Source organism: Xenopus laevis, chromosome 5L, assembly GCF_017654675.1.
Source record: "Xenopus laevis strain J_2021 chromosome 5L, Xenopus_laevis_v10.1, whole genome shotgun sequence".
NCBI classification, from domain to species: Eukaryota; Metazoa; Chordata; class Amphibia; order Anura; family Pipidae; genus Xenopus; species Xenopus laevis.
The window spans coordinates 37,127,588-37,144,312 of NC_054379.1; the positions used below are offsets into that span (position 1 = coordinate 37,127,588).

The 16,725-nt window shown below is 38.6% G+C and overlaps 1 protein-coding gene across 1 annotated transcript in view; it reads right to left on the minus strand.

Annotated features, from left to right (window-relative positions):
- Positions 1-10,285: 10,285 nt before the first annotated feature.
- Positions 10,286-16,725, minus strand: part of entpd6.L (ectonucleoside triphosphate diphosphohydrolase 6 (putative) L homeolog) — a gene marked incomplete at its 5' end in the record, with an annotated part of 34,495 nt that continues 28,055 nt past the window's right edge. The window contains 6 exon segments of the mRNA NM_001095685.1: positions 10,286-10,682; positions 12,262-12,374; positions 14,309-14,365; positions 15,963-16,103; positions 16,196-16,297; positions 16,632-16,696. Coding sequence (NP_001089154.1) covers positions 10,593-10,682; positions 12,262-12,374; positions 14,309-14,365; positions 15,963-16,103; positions 16,196-16,297; positions 16,632-16,696 — 568 coding nt within the window. The 3' untranslated portion in view covers positions 10,286-10,592.

Genomic DNA, 16,725 nt, shown 5'->3' on the forward strand with positions numbered 1-16,725 from the left:
ACTATTAAAAGGACATACAAAAAGCAAATAGAAGGTGGATTGCAAAACCAATATATTAACAATTTATTATATAATCTCTAAAACACTGGCTGGCCAGGGAACACAATGAATAAATTAAGAATAAATAGTTATAAAACCAATAATAAATATAATCCAGGTGGGTAATCATTTTTACTGTAAGGAAAATTGTGCGCAGGCGTAAAAAAAAATGCAAGCCGGCGTCAAAAATGGACACCGACGTCAAAAACGGACGCCGGCGTCAAAAACGAGACACCGCGGCCGTTTCGCAAATTTTACGCCGTTTCCAATTTTTCAGAGAAGCGAAATTACGCAAATTCGCCCATCACTAATGGCTGAATCTAAAGAGAGCAGATTATCAAAGGGATGTATTGGGGCATCCCCCACTCCCTCCTCCTTGCCAGCTGCGAAGTCCCCCCAAAAAGAAGAATTTGCTTCTCTGCAGATGTCCTTTTCGTGAATTCGCTTCTCTGCAGATGTCCTTTTCACGCATGGTCCCAGCCCCAGCATTTCATAAAACAGTTGGCCCAGCTTGTTATTATAAAATAAATAACCCTAGCACTGTTGTCCCTGTTATACAAGGACAGGGATTGTTTGACCCCAGTCATATAAATCCCTGGATGTATAATACAGCTCTGGTGTCAAAGGCTACTTTATGATAAGGGCTTATGATATGACGACAAGTATTATGATGATATTATGAGGAAGAGGGAGGTAATGTTGGCTGACAGTTTGAGACCTGCTGAGGAGGGAACATGTTTCAGCTTGTGTTATCTGGATATAGGCAGTGTTTGTTTTCTTTGCACTGTGACTATTGGGAAAGGGATTGTATTTGTGTCCTGAAACTCAGTCTATAATATGCAGCACAACTGGTCACTCTGTCTTTTTTTTATGTTATGCACTGTTTTATGTTATGTTTGAGAAAGACAAGTTGGCCTATGATGTTAAAGGGGTAGTTCATCTTTAAGTTAACTTTTAATATGTTATAAGCTGGCTAAGCCATCTAAGCACTTATTCAGTTGGTCTTCATTTTTTCTATTTTATAGTTTTTGAATTATTTGCCTTCTGCTTCTGACTTTTTCCAGTTTTCAAATGGGTGTCATCGACCCCATATAAAAACAAATGCTCTTTAAGGCTACACATTTGTAGTTATTGCTACTTTTTATTACTTGTTTTTTTATTCGGGTCCTCTGCTATTCCTATTGAAGTCTCTTATTAACATCAGTGCATGGTTGTTAGGGTAATTGGTACGCTAGCAGACGGATTGCTGAAATTACAAACTGGAGAGCTGCTGAATAAAAACCAGGGACCTTAGATTGCAAACTTCACTGGGGTGGGGTTTATTGTGAATAATAATCTTTGCATAGTGTTGGGATTTATGATAGCGCTATATAAAGGGTAATAATAATTACTCCTGGTCACTGACCCCATCTATAAAAAAACACATGCTATGTAAGGCAACAAATGTCTTTCTATTCAGCCCTCTTCTATTCACATTGCAGTCTCTTATTAAAATCAATGCATAGTTGCTGGGGTAATTTGGACCCTAGCAACCAGGATGATGAAATTGCAAACTGGAGAGCTGCTGAATAAAAAGCTAAATAACTTAAAAAAAAAATCACAAATAATAAAAAAATGAAATCCAATTGCAAATTGTCTCAGAATATCATCAGAAATACATCATACTAAAAGTTAACTCAAAGGTGAACAACCCCTTTAATAAAACCTCTGCATTGTAGAATAATACAATAGGGCACCTCTGCATAGGTTTCTTAACACGGTTTATGTGTGTAAAACGGATTCGCTTTCCCATGGTTTGAGATTTGCAAATTTGCTATGGTGCCCAGTACCTTCTAGTTATGCCAATCCAATTAGCCGTGTACAAATTCCATAAAGAATAACGTGTAATAATTTACTCCCGATTACCTTGTGGTTAATATCTGAACATGAAACTCACTCCTGCTTAGGCCACTAACATTTTTCTTGGCTCAGAATGTAGAGCTTTGGAAAGTGGAAGGGAGGCGTGTACTTCCGTGGATTTGAGGTTTCATTGTTTTACCTTTGCATGATCTGTAACTTAATTACTTTATTGGTTTTTAGGGAAGGAAAGAGAAGGCAGGGGAAAAGACTGGGGCGGAAAAGGTGATATAATGATCTCTACGGGAGGCACATCTGATTGAACGTTTAAACTAAAATTTGCGTCCATGCCAAGGAGTAGCGATGGGCAAATAAATTCGGGAGGCATAGCTTTGTGGCGACCTGCGAATGTTTTGGCGAAACTGCATCGAATATTCGCAGCACGCGCATAAAAATTGTCACGCGTCGAAATGATTAGGACGCCCATTGACTAATGTATTTGGACAAAAATCGCACATATAAAAATTGTCGTTTGCGTCAAAATAATTTTGACCCCCATTGACTTCAATGCGTTTCGCAAATTTTGGCCCATCACTACTAAGGAGGCTTCTGGCAGCAGCCTGAATATTCTGCACCCAACTAAGAGATGAAAGATCAAGAAATCTGAAAAAGGTGTGCTGGTCTTCTTGTTTATGAATAGTTTCCCGTTTCGCTTCGGCGGAAAATTTGCAAAACTCTGAAAACATTTGCTAAAACGACAAAAAATCGTCAAAATAATTTTGATGCGCGACAAATTTTCCATTTGCGACTTTTTTGTCCAAATGCATTAAAGTCAATGGGTGTCAAAATCATTTTGACACGCTAAAATATATTATGGGCCAGACAATTTTTACACGCGCAATTCTTTTGTCCAAATGCAATAACATTTTTGCAGCAGTTTCATGAAAAAATTAGCAGGTGCGATAATTCACAGTGAATCCATGCCTGGCGAATAAATTTGCCCATTACTATTTATGAAATTCCAATAAAGCCAAAATGTGAGATGTACAATGTGTGTGTGTGTGTGAATCTAGCTATCTATGTAGGTATATTGTACTTACAGTGTACAAATAAGAACATTTATGATGGTTTTAAAGATTCTGTTGTGCACTTGAAATACAGGTTAAAGTCGTATGGATCAAGTGACCTGGCCTACTGTTGGGTTCACAGTCCCTTTAACCTCTTAAGCCTATGATCTCTCGAGCTCAGGGGTGTCCAAACTTTTTATAACGAGGGCCAGATTTGGCAAGATGAAAATGTGTGGAGGCCGACCATTCAGCCTGACATTCTTTGAACCATTAACATAATTTTACTCATTTAAACAACGAATCGCAGAGTAGTAATATTTGGGCACATTCGTGAAATGATCTGCCACTTGGTCTATACTGTTGCCTGCGTGCTGAAGTTGTTAGTAATAGAAACGTACTGGCACATAGTGATGCACCGCTCTCACATACGTCTTTAGTTTACTCACTGGCACATCAGTACGTCTATTGCACCTTCAGCCCTAAAGAAGTATGCAAGAATGGCACGTCACTATGTGCCAGTACGTGTCTATTACTAACACCTTCAGCACACAGGCAGCAGTATAGACCAAGTGGCAGATCATTTCACTAATGTGCCTTAATATTACTGCTAAGAGATTCCTGATTGAACTGTGCTAGAGGGCCGCATTATTATTAATTTCATGATGGAGGCTAAGGGCCAGTGTAAAATTGAAAATGGGCCACAATCGGCCCCCGGGCCTGACTTTGAACATGCCTGCTCTAGCTATCCAGTGGTTATTGGGATTCTGAGAATTGTAGTTTATCTGAAGGGTCATTAGTCGAAGGTCACTGCTTAAAGGAAAACTATACCCCCAAAATGAACACTTTAGCAACAGATAGTTCATATCATATTAAGCGGCATATTAAAGAATCTTACCAAACTGGAATATATATTTAAGTAAATATTGCCCTTTTACATCTCTTGCCTTGAGCCACCATTTCGTGATGGTCTGTGTGCTGTCTCAGAGATCACCTGACCAGAAATACTACAACTGTAACAGGAAGAAGTGTGGAAGCAAAAGACACAACTCTGTCTGTTAATTGGCTCATGTGACCTAACATGTATGGTTTGTTGGTATGTTTGTGAGTAGTGAATCCTACGATCCCAGGGGGCGGCCCTTATTTTTTAAAATGGCAATTTTCTATTTATGATTACCCAATGGCACATACTACTAGAAAAGTATATTATTATGATAATGGTTAATTTACATGAAGCAGGATTTTACATATGAGCTGTTTTATGCAATATCTTTTTATAGAGACCTACATTGTTTGGGGGGTATAGTTTTCCTTTAAAGGGGACATATACCATAGCACTTCACAATGGACTAAAACATGCTATTAACGTGAAATAGAAGTATCATATCCCTTTCTGTGTTTGTACTTTTTGGATCAAATATAGATTAATAAGTCAGAAAACAGTGCTCAACACACCCCTTTTACATACTTCTGGATCAAGGCTCCACTCTGTATCTCTCAGGTGCCGTCAGCCCCTCGATGGCTCCCCCAATTGCCTCCCCACTGCTTCTCTGCCTTCCCCAATCCCCACCTACATGATTGTCTTCTATGTTGCTGGTCACGGTCTTCCTATATTGACAGCACATATTGTAAGCTAATGGCTTGAATATATAAAATGCTGGTTTATTAAAGCAACAAAGTTTAAAGGATAAGAAAAGTCGTTTAGCACTTGGGAGTGCCAAGGCACCCCAAGTGATTGTATTTACTAACCTGAAACCACAGGCCAGTGCTCCTATCAGCAGAAAACTGCACTGGCCTGGGGTTTTACCAGTGAGCACCACAGAGAGATCCTCTTCTGGCTTCTTCTTGTTTCTTAAAAAGTCGAACTTAAAAGTCGGCTATTTCATTCTACTGCGGATGCGTCTGCCCCAGGAAATTTGAAGAAAGAAGAAGCCGGAAGAGAAGCGCTCCGTGGTGCTCACTGGTATAACACAGGCCAAGTGCAGTTTTCTGCTGATGGCAGCACCGGCCCAGGGTTTCAGGTAACATTTGGCACCCCCAAGTGCTAAACGACTTTACTTCTCCTTTAAACAAATTTATACAAAGCTAAAAACTACTTGAGAGTTGACTTTTATATGGGAATTTGCAATTGGTTTTGAGATATTTAGCTTTTTAATCAGAAACTTTCCAGTTTGCAACTACAGAAATCTGGTTGTTGGCAGGGTCGGACTGGGGGTCCGGGGCCCACCGGGACTGGTGTCCAGGGCCCCCCTCTGGTCCCCGCTACCTACTTGTTAGGCGAATCCCTGCTCGGCGCCCAGGCCGTGCATCGCGCATGCGCAAACGGCGCGCATGCGCAAACGGAAGCGGCGCATGGCGCGCATGCGCAAACGGCGCTGCTATGCGCTGACATTTTTTTTATTATTTTTAAAAAACTGTTTGGGAGAGGGGGACTGGCCCGGCGGGGCCCACTAGGGTCGGGGCCCACCGGGTATTTTCCCGGTATCCCGCCGGGCCAGTCCAACACTGGTTGTTGGGGTCCTAGCAACCATGCATTGATTTGAATGAGAGACTGGAATATGAATAAGAGAGGGCCTGAATAAAAAGATAAATAAAAAAAAAGTAGCAATAACAATAAATGTGTAGTCTTACAGAGCAATTGTTTTTAGATGGGGTCAGTGACCACCATTTGAAAGCTGGAAAGAGTCAGAAGGAAAAAAAAAACTTGAAGGTGAACCACCCCTTTGAGATGATTTCTTAAAATAAAAAGGCAGAACTATGCTTAAATTATCATTTTCCATGGTTCCGCTTTTGTTTAGGTGTTCATTGTAGTGATGTGCGGGTCGGGTTTCCCGACCCACACCCGCCCTCCCACTACACCCGCCCGTGACGTCACAAAAGGGCCGGGGCAAGAGGCACGTGTCTATAAAAGCTCAACTCGGAAGTTGAAAGCCGACATTTGGAAAGTCGTGACCCGGAAAAAGAGCGTACGAGGTCCCGCGGGAATCAGCCCGGCCCGAACATCACTAGTTCATTGCCCTAAAAGAAGACATAAGAAGCAGCGGAGGTAGTACATTCAGTGTCTTTATTACAGTACACGTGTTGCAGTCCTGAGGTACAACTTAGCCCTTGAATACACAATCTACACAAGTGCACTCTTTGCTACTGCACAATCAGGCTTAAACCATTTAAAAAAAAAACCACACACAATTTTGTTAGGCATATGTTACAAATTTTACACATCTACAAAGTTAGACCAATAACTTAGAAACGTACATAAAAGTAGTATAGAGATATAAGAAAAACTACTAGAACCAGAATCCATTGCTTTTAAGTGCTTGCAGATCTACAGCAGGAACGTCATTACATGGCTGGCATGTTTGTGTAAGTTTGTGTGTGTAATTTGACTACAGGTATGGGACCGGTTATCTAGAAAGCTCGGGACCTGGGGTTTTCTGGATAATGGATCTTTACGTAGTTTGGATAGTCTACTATAAATCACAAACATTAAATAAGCCCAATAGGCTGGTTTTGCTTCCAATAAGGATTAATTATATCTTAGTTTGGATCAAGTACAATGTATGGAGTCTACGGGAGATGAGCTTTCTGTAATTCAGAGCTTTCTGGACAACGGGTTTCCAGATAACAGATCCCATACATGTCATTGTGCTTTGATCCCTGAGGGCTCCTGCACATGGGCCTTACGTTCCACCGTAGGACAAAATGCAGCCCATTCTTCCTTATTGGCCACGATACAGTTGCATCCAAACATCTTTCAGGCACAAAATAGTTTGCAAAGAAACAGATGTAACAGTAAAACATGGCTCGCGTCTACGGAAGTTGACTCATCATGGCTGCTGGCAAAAAGTAAAATAGACCTGTAATCTGGGAAGTTTATGCAGGTCAGTGCCATTTACACAGGTCTCAAAATACCCATAATAACTCGTAAAGCTTAGTGGTTAACTGCATGTGACTCATTTACATTGAATTCAGCCACAATGTTGCTGTTGGGGGATGCCAGCCAAGTATCACACCCCTCCTCTAGAGACACCAAGTTGGCATGATCTAACGGTATGGGACCTGTTATCCAGAATGCTCGGAACCTGGGGTTGTCCGGATAATGGATCTTTATGTAATTTGGATCTTCATACCTTTAAGTCTACTGGAAAATCATGTAAACATTAAATAGACACAATAGGCTGATTTTGCTTCCAATAAGGATTAATTTTATCTTAGTTGGGATCAAGTAAGAGGTTCTGTTTTATTATTACAGGGAAAAAAGAAATCAATTTTACAAATCTGGATTATTTGATTATAATGAAGTCAATGGGAGACAGCCATTCCCGTAATTTGGAGCTTTCTAGATAACAGGTTTCCATTTAACGGATGCCATACCTGTATTTGGCAGAACAGACCTCAAGATCAAAGTCCCATGCAAGCCCTGTTAGAAGTGGCAAAACTACTGAAACAAACACACACACACTTCACTGCCATTTTAAGGCCTGATTTTAGCTCAAGAGCTTGCTGCATCAGTTGTGAGTAACGGCTAAGTGCAGACAATTCTTTCATGAAGCTGCACGTTTTGACATAGGCACATTGGTGAATTGTAGCTAAGATTTACCAGATTTACACTTAGATTGCATTGTAAAAGATTATTATTAAGTCCCACCTTTGCTCCACATCCTGAAATGATACACCCAGATCACAACACAAATATATAAACATACATAGTGTGATACAAACATTTATTCTAGAAACCAACCAGTTCAGGTAACATCCTAAGAGCTCTGGTGCTGTTTTTGTATTAGGACACCACTTAAAATCCGAAAGGAGACAATAGAGAAAGGGAAGTGCTTGGAGCCCATAAACAGAAAAATTAAAAAAATAGAAATAAAAGTTAATTAATGGTACCACCCAAATTATGTATCAATAATTCATAGATCAAGTGAAGTCAATAGGGAAATCTCACTGTCCACCCCAGTCTGAGGGTGCATGTCAGTAGGGCGATCCCCCCCAAAAAAGTCAAAATAATTTATTAGGACATGAAAAGAGGGGCCCAACATGTTTTGTGCCTAGGAGTACGTGCCCCCAACAGGTATGAAACGAGTTAGGCCCCTCTTTTCATGTCCTAATAAAGGATTTTTTGATTTTTAGACTTTTTTCGGGGAATCCCACTATTTTCCTTTTCAGTCACCAATTAAAATCTCACATTTGGAACATACTCCACATGTTGGATATGAGTTTAAGTATGCTTATGAGTCTATGACTAAATAGTAGAATAGTCCAATATGCAATTATACAGATTCTTTTATGTACTCCTAGGGTTGCTCTTATTTCTGTTCTTTAAAAAAAGAAAAGAAAAAAAACTAAATAATACAATCCAAAGACGCCAGCTGTTAGGTGCATAAAACCTTGCTTTCTATAGTGTTGCATTTGTTTGCTCTCTGAATGGTCTCCAGACACACTAACATATATAAATGAATGCTTATACATAATTCAGTCTTTTTAAACATAAATCAAACACAATCTGGGCACTACCATGTAATAAAGTCGGTTTGATGCACAGCAGGTACTTAAATCATCTGTGGGTATATAGTCAAACAAAGTGTGGGAAAAAAAGATGTGGTTCTTCATGGCTTTATTTCGAGTCAGAACCACTACAGAGATACTAGGACTGGATTGCCTGAGATTAGCCAGTGGATGAGAAATTAGTATACCCTGTTGTGGGCACTTCGTCCTTTTCGTTTTATAGATAAAAATGTCGTTTGTAATGTAAAAGCAAATGTGCTGGATTCCAGTTCTCGGTAGTCCTTTCAAAGAAGAATTCATTTTGCGACACAGAATAAATAGTATTTGCGAATCCATCATGGAGTGAGTAAAAGCAAAGCAGAAGGCACAAGAGTGAGACTCAGTCGAGCTTCATGAAGGAAGGGGGGCAGCTATTCCGATGCAGAAAGGATACAACACATCAAGCACTGTACATGTTAAACTTTTAAGACCCTTACTGAATATCAAAAACACCCCTTTAAACAAGGTTAATGGCAAAGCAACCCTCTTGATTCATTAGAATTAGATTCCAGTCAACAATCCAGGTTCCATTAAAAATGTGTCTTCCTAGTAGACACAGTGGATGAATGAAGTACATCTATTTTTCCTGCATGGATAGAGCAAGTTATTATTCTAGAAAGGACAAGTTCATAAAAGTTACCTTATCTTTTAAGAGACATTTGTTGCCATGTAAAAATGTTGATTACACTTAATTCCTACATATAAGAGTGCAAAGCTTAAGTGCACAAAACCTACTCCCAAGTATAGAGCAACTGCACATACAGACAGGGGGCTTCCATATTGCTTTCTTTCCAGAGGTAAATCTGATCATAGCCAACAACAGCCCTACAATTAGTGGCAATAGGAGCTATGTAGCTACATATTGTGTGAACAGATCTGTCATTTAAGTAGACTGAGGACTGTAGTATCGTGCCTCCTTATCATCTGCAAACACGGAAAGACCCGTACAAATAAAAATCGAATCCCTGCAAGTTATGCCTGTTTTAGGGCAAAATACATGGATGATTTAAGACTACTTATTTTTAGGGATGTGCCAAAGGGCAAATAATTAATATTCAAGAAAATATTTGGGCAAATATGGAACCACTTCTAAACCCTAATTTGCATATTCAAATCTAAACACAATCCGCAAAATTGCATCATCCGTGAACAAGTATATGTTTGCCTTCAGATGTCCCTCACTTTACAGTCACAGGACTTTGGTTCCGCATAATACCAAGGTCATGCATGCCCAGATTTGGTCGGGCAGTTTGGTTTACTGACCCTTCTACCTGACTGTCTGGATATTTATGGCATGTGATAGATAAGGAAGTGAGATTAACTGCATCTCCACTTCCCGTTACAACTTGTTCAGCCCATCAAATATGGTATAATGGGACGACAGTATTAAGTGAATGGCCACTTTGTACAATATTCATCCTTTCAGCTAAGGGCAGATCAATCGGTTACTTTTAAGATCATCCAGGGTATGGCTGCTTTAAGGATTTGGCCTAAATCAGAGCAATAAGAGCTGGAATTTGGATAAATTCCAGACAAAGCTTTGATTGTTCCATCCCTAATAAGTATTAAAGTAGTAATACTTCATCCATGTCAGGATCAATGCCCCATTCGAATGCACAGGGCTTTCAGTTGAATCCGTGGGAGGAGGTACCTCCTCCTGGCCGGTAAAAATTATGGTTGATCCCAATGTTATTAATAGGAAAAAAAAAATAATATATAGGAAGGCCGGTATGTTTTTTCCAGAAAAGGTGGCAACCCTAGGAGGAGGAGAAGTTATAGCTAAGCATCCCAAGTTAAGTAAAGCCTTGCTGGTTATTTCAGTTTAGTTTCCCTTCACTGGAATTCCACACACACATTACAAGAGTAAACATCCTACACAATTAAAGATTTGTTAATTAGCCATCCATCCTCAGAAAAATAAATACGTTTAAAAAAAAAAAAAAAGTTTCCTTTCCACCATGTGTAAACATAGCACATATTCTGCCAGTGCTAAAGTCTGGCCAAACGTTCTCATTGCTGAATGTCCGGTTATAATTGTTATGTGTTTGCTCACGTACTCTCCGGATTCACAGTTTGTTTTACCCAGATTTATCTGTAAATAAGGTTTCACGAGTGCTGCTTGTTCAATATACTGGTATAATAAAATGTTGCTCCCAAGGCCCAGCTGGTTTCCACGTTGTCAATCTTTTTAACCAGCTGTTTAGAGATAAGAAAATAAAATAGAAAAAATAGTAGTTGAAATGCAAATGTATTCAGATATTAAAGGAGAAGGAAAGGTCTTTTTACTTGGGGGTGACAAAAGTCAGTCGTTCCCAAGTAATTGCATTTACTTACCTGAAACCCCGGGCTGGTGCAGTTTTCTCCCAATATGTGCACCGGCCTGGGGTTTCAGGTAAGTAAATGCAATTACTTGGGACGACTAACTTTTGGCACCCCAAGAAATAAGACTTTTTCTTTATCCTTTACAACGTTTATAAACTGCTAATGCAATCTTGTACAAGTATGGGACTGGTTATCCAGAATGGTCGGGACCTGGGGTTTTCCGAATAATGGAGCTTTCTGTAATTTGGATCACCATACATTAAGTCTACTAAAAAATCATTTAAATATTAATTAAAGGCAATAGGATTGTTATATTCAATGGTTAGGGGGCGCTAAAGCTTAGCTAAAGATAAATCGAAGAACTTGTGCAATCCCAAATTCAAACCTAGTCCCTTCAAGCCAGGTAAAAGGACTCGGTTAATAGTTCAATTAGGAATCCGAAAATCCCAGTAGGTATACTCTAAATGAAGTATTTCAATCGCTGGGCGATGCCTTTTCAAAAAAATGGAGGGTCAATTCGAAACATGTAAGATCGTAGACAACATCAGCTCATTGGTAGACAATAATGTACAGTAGATTCAAACCCAACCAAAATTGTGACTTATTCGGAGGTATATAATCAATAAAAGTTCTCCATAAACAGAGAAACCGGTTTGCTTTCCAAGAGCCAGCAACCTTGTTGGATTGTTGTGCTTCCAATAAGGATTAATTATATCTTAAATTGGATCAAGTACAGGGTACTGTTTTATTATTACAGAGAAAAAGGAAATCATTTTTAAAAATGTGAATTATTTGATTAAAATGAAGTCTACGGGAGACGGCCTTCCCGTAATTTGGCGCTTTCTGGATAATACGTTTCCGGATAACAGATCCCATACCTGTAGTAACACTGCTTGCTGGTCAGTTTTTACATATGTACAGTAGAGGAGATTATCTTAAGCAAAACAGAGAACTTTACTGATGCCCTGCTCATGAAAAAGGTCACCTGAGGTTTCTGAACTCAATCCTGAGCAGAGTAACATCAGAAGAGTTCTGTTTTCGTTTGGAACATATTCTCCTCCACTGTATAGTTGGTAGAACTGACCCGCAGGTGGCGCGGTTATTACAAAATTCCGTTATACAATAGAAACCCCATTTTATGCTTTTCAGGGGGCCAGTTAAAAAATAAGTGTAAAATCAGGGAAATACATTATGTAATATATGTAATGGTGGGGCCACACAACGTGGGAAATCTTAAAATCAGGGGATGTAAAATTGAGGTTTCGCTGTTTTAGCAGTTAATAAACAGATAATCAATTTGGAATAAAAAATAAATTTAATGTGAAATGCAAACGTGCTTAAAAGAGGAATTTTATATTATAAATAAATAAATTATTATTTTAAAGGTTTACATTTCTTTTAATTCAATTTGAGATACACCTATTTTAAGTAATTATATTAACATGTACATTACCTTCAACTCCTTCTCCATTGGGAAACCAGACTCCTGCAGGAGAAGGGTGATATATGTAAGATCCATACAAAGGAACGGGTTCTCTCCTGGTGCCTCTTCTATAAGTTTACATTCTGTAAAAAAAAAAAAAAATTAAACTTTTTTCCAACATAAAGAGGACTCCATAAATTAACTTTTCCACACTGAGTCAAAAATACATAAGAATGCTGGTACAGGTATGGGACCTGTTATCCAGAATGCTCAGGACCTGGGGTTTGCCGGATAATGGATCTTTCCATAATGTGGATCTTCATACCTTAAGTCTACTAGAAAATCATGTAAACATGAAATAAACCCAATAGGCTGGTTCTGCCTCCAATAAAGATTAATTATATGTTAGTTTGGATCAAGTACAAGGTACTGTTTTATTATTACAAAGAAAAAGAAAATGTTTTTTAGAAAAGTTGATTATTTGGATAAAATGGAGACGGCCTTTCCGTAATTTGGAGCTTTCTGGATAACGGGTTTCCGGATAATGGATCCCATACCTGTCTATACACACATAGATAATAAAGGGATGTGACACACCTATAAATCATCCTTACCTGATGTTGAAGTACATTTTTTCTCTATGCACCAAATATTGGGCCTGTTATCCAGAAGGCTTTTCCGGATAACAGAACATTCTGTAACTTTGATCTTCATACCTTAAGTCTACAAATCATGTAATCATTTAATAAACCCAATAGGCTGGTTGTGCTTCCAATAAGGATTAATTATATCTTAGTTTAGATCAAGTCCAAGCTAATGTTTTATCAATACAGAGAAAAAGGAAATCATTTTTTATAAAATTTGGATTATTTGGATTGTTTTGCCTCCAATAAGGATTAACTATATCTTAGTTGGGATCAAGCAAAAGGTACTGTTTTATTACTACAGAGAAAAAGGAAATCATTTTTAAAAATGTGATGTATTTGATTAAAATGGAGACTGTGGGATGTAATTCAGAGCTTTCTGGATAACGGGTTTCCGGATAACGGATTCCATACCTGTACAATGTATATAATATTTTTTCAAATGTTAATGCATACAAAAGCACTTTTGTATTATATGAGACAACTCTATATGATCTATTTTTATATGTTATGAACAGTCAGGCTTATTGGGAAAGTTATACAGGTAACTCACTCTAAAACAAGAGTTTTTAAATGTTTATATAGAGAGGCACCACCTATTTATCACCACTAGATAGTGATAGTGGTAATTGGGTTCTCTCCAACTCGATTACATTTAGCAGTAGGATCCAAAGAAAGAGCAAAAAATAAATTTAACAATAAACTTGGCTCACCAGTCTATCATGTCGCTTGCATGACTTTCTGATATGTATTTTGTACAGTACATTAATAAAATCAGCTTTTTAATTAGTGATGATTTACTTTCCCAGCACTTCAGCAGAACTCCTAACTTTTTTTAGTATTTTTATTCTTACTGAATAGAATGCCATTACATTCAGCTTCATCTTACAGATTTATATTGTAAAGCCGCCATTGGTGATGAGCGAATTTCTCCCGTTTTGCTTCGCAGAAAAATCAGCGAATTTCCCACAAAAAGACAAAAAATTAGCGAAACTCGAATTTGCATCAATCTTGACGCCAGCGGTAAAGTCAATGGGCATCCGAATAGTGTTGAGATGCAATGGTTTTGATGCAAGCGACTTTTCCAGCGTGCGACCAATTTTTTTGACGCTGTCAAATTTTCGCAGATTTTTTATTTTTTTTTGCCAGCGTTGAAACACAGAAATTCGCCGCAAATTCACGCCTGCCGAATATATTCGCCCATCACTAGCTATCATGGTCAAACCATAATTTATAAGCGGATCACTAGTTTGTATGTTTAAAAAAAAAACCATAAATGATAATTCTCTTTTAATCAGTTCATTAAATTAATGGGATTTCATTCATTTACAGATATTTAAATTAAAATTCTAAACTTCCCACTGGCAACCAATGAAGTATAAGAAGATATCTACTCCTTAGGTTGACTGAGGGTGGGTGGGAGTCAGACTCACCTTTCTTTGCCGCCATATCAAAATCTTTAACTTTTAGTGAACCACCAAGCTCCGCATCTGGAGAAAAGCAAACATTACATTTTTTTTTTCCGAGAGGAAGAACACATTAAAAAGGTCCCCAACCTTTTGTACCCGTGAGCAACATTCAGAAATAAAAGCAATTGGGGAGCAACACTAGCATGAAAAATGTTCTTGGAGTGCCAAATAAGGTCTGTGATTGGCCATTTGGTAGCCCCTATGTGGATCGTTAAACTACATTGAGGCTCTGTTTGGCAGTACACCTGGTTTTTATACAACTAAAACTTGCCTCCAAGCCTGGAATTAAAAAATAAGCTCCTGCTTTGAGGCCACTGGGAGCAACATCCAAGGGGTTGGAGAGCAACATGTTGCTCACGAGCTACTGGTTGGGGATCACTGCACTAGGACAATGGTCCCCAACCAGTGGCTCATGAGCAACATGATGCTCTCCAACCCCTTTGGATGTTGTTCCCAGTGGCCTCAAACCAGGTCCAAAATTAGAAGAAGGAAAAGGAACTCCAGCAGAATTACTGCAAATAAACTTTCATTCCAAGTGGTGGCATACACAACTTGTTTCAGGTACAATACCCTTTATCATATACTTGATAAAGGGTATTGTACCCAAAACATGTCGTGTATGCCACCACTCGGAATTAAAGTTTATTTGCAGTAGTTCTGCAGGAGTTACTTTTCCTTCTTCTAATTTTGGATCACATGTAGCAGTTGTAGCACAGAGCAACCGTAAAGGAATTGGACACAATTAATTTGAAATTCGTACTGACCACCATCCCCCGCTTCCATTTGGGCCTCAAAGCAGGTACTTATTTTTGAATTCTTGACTTGGAGTCAGGTTTAGTTGTATAAAAATCATTTGTACTGCCAAAAAGAGTCTCATGTAGACTGCCAGTCCACATAGAGGCTACCAAATTGCCAATCACAGCCCATATTTGGCAACCCCAGGAACTTTTTCTTGCTTGTGTTGCTCTCCAACATTTACATCTGAATGTGGCTCATGGGTAAAAAAGGTTGGGGACCCCGTGTCTAGGAAGTTTCACTGCTGTGTCTAGATTTTGGACACCATCTCTCTTTTTCACTCCAAGGAGCAGTTTTAACCACACCACTTGCTAAAGAATCTTGTCTCAAAGGAATGTGTTATTTTGGAGTATTAAAAATGTCTCTTGGATAACATTACATGATAGATAGTATGCCAGCTTACAGTACATAAACAATACATGATTATATCATTCTGTAATACAGGGGTGCCCAAATGGTAGATCGGGATCTACCAGTAGACCTTTAGCTGGTGATCAGTAGATCTCAAGACACTATCAGCAAACAGCTTGTCTAAATCACCCTTCTGTTTCATTTTGTTTCATGCTCTCATTCAGATATTTATTACACTTAGGTTACATAAGAAATTGTTACTTGTTAAATATAGCAGCATAGATTTTCTCAATATTTAAGTAATATTTTGCACGGAATAGAATGCTAAAAATGCCTTTATGGATGTAGATCATAATGGGACATCATCACTAAAAGTAGACCCCACGTATGGGCACTCCTGCTGTAATATGTTAAAAGAAAAACATTTGGAACATTATGCACTGCAGGCAGAATATAAGCAATATGAGCTTACCAATCAAGTGAGCGTCCACAGCACGATCATAGTAATAGGAAAATGCATAGAAGAACAGGTTTGGTATTTCCTTGGAATGTTCAACTTTACCACCAAGCAATGCTAACACTCTTTTATAGCATGATACAAACAGAGGCTCATCTATAGGACAAGGAAAGAATGTTTAAATTCCCTGTAAAGAGAAGTGAAAGAAGAATGTCTATAAGTTTTCCAGTTAAGAGAGATACAGTTACCATTTTTCTGCCCCTTTATCTTGTATGTTATTTCTGCGTGTTTAAACTCAGTCACAAATTCAGGTGTGAGGCAGGACGTTACCAACTGTTCTCCTTCTTGTACTGTACAAAATGAAAAAAAATGCACAAGCAAAGTCAATTTTATAACCCTTAAAATCCCAGTTGTACTACTAGGACGTGCCTAGGCCATCCTGCTTTGTTATATACATAGAACATTTATCAGATATAATATTAATATAATTATTTTAAATAATGAAGTCATTCAGTGGGGTGAGGTATGGAATTATACCGAGAGCCCAGTTATATAGATTATATCTACGATTAAGTCTGTTGGCTCAGCATTGTACAATTTAGCAGTAGCTTGATATCTCGTTTCCTTAGACTGAACACAATTTGAAGCAAATAAAGATACAGAAAGGTTACAGATGAAACTTACAAGGTTTTCCCTCTTCTCCTCCCATGATTGCCAGCCTTGCAGACATCAATCCATATCCCAAATAGCTGTTACGGACAGAGAAAGACATTGCTTA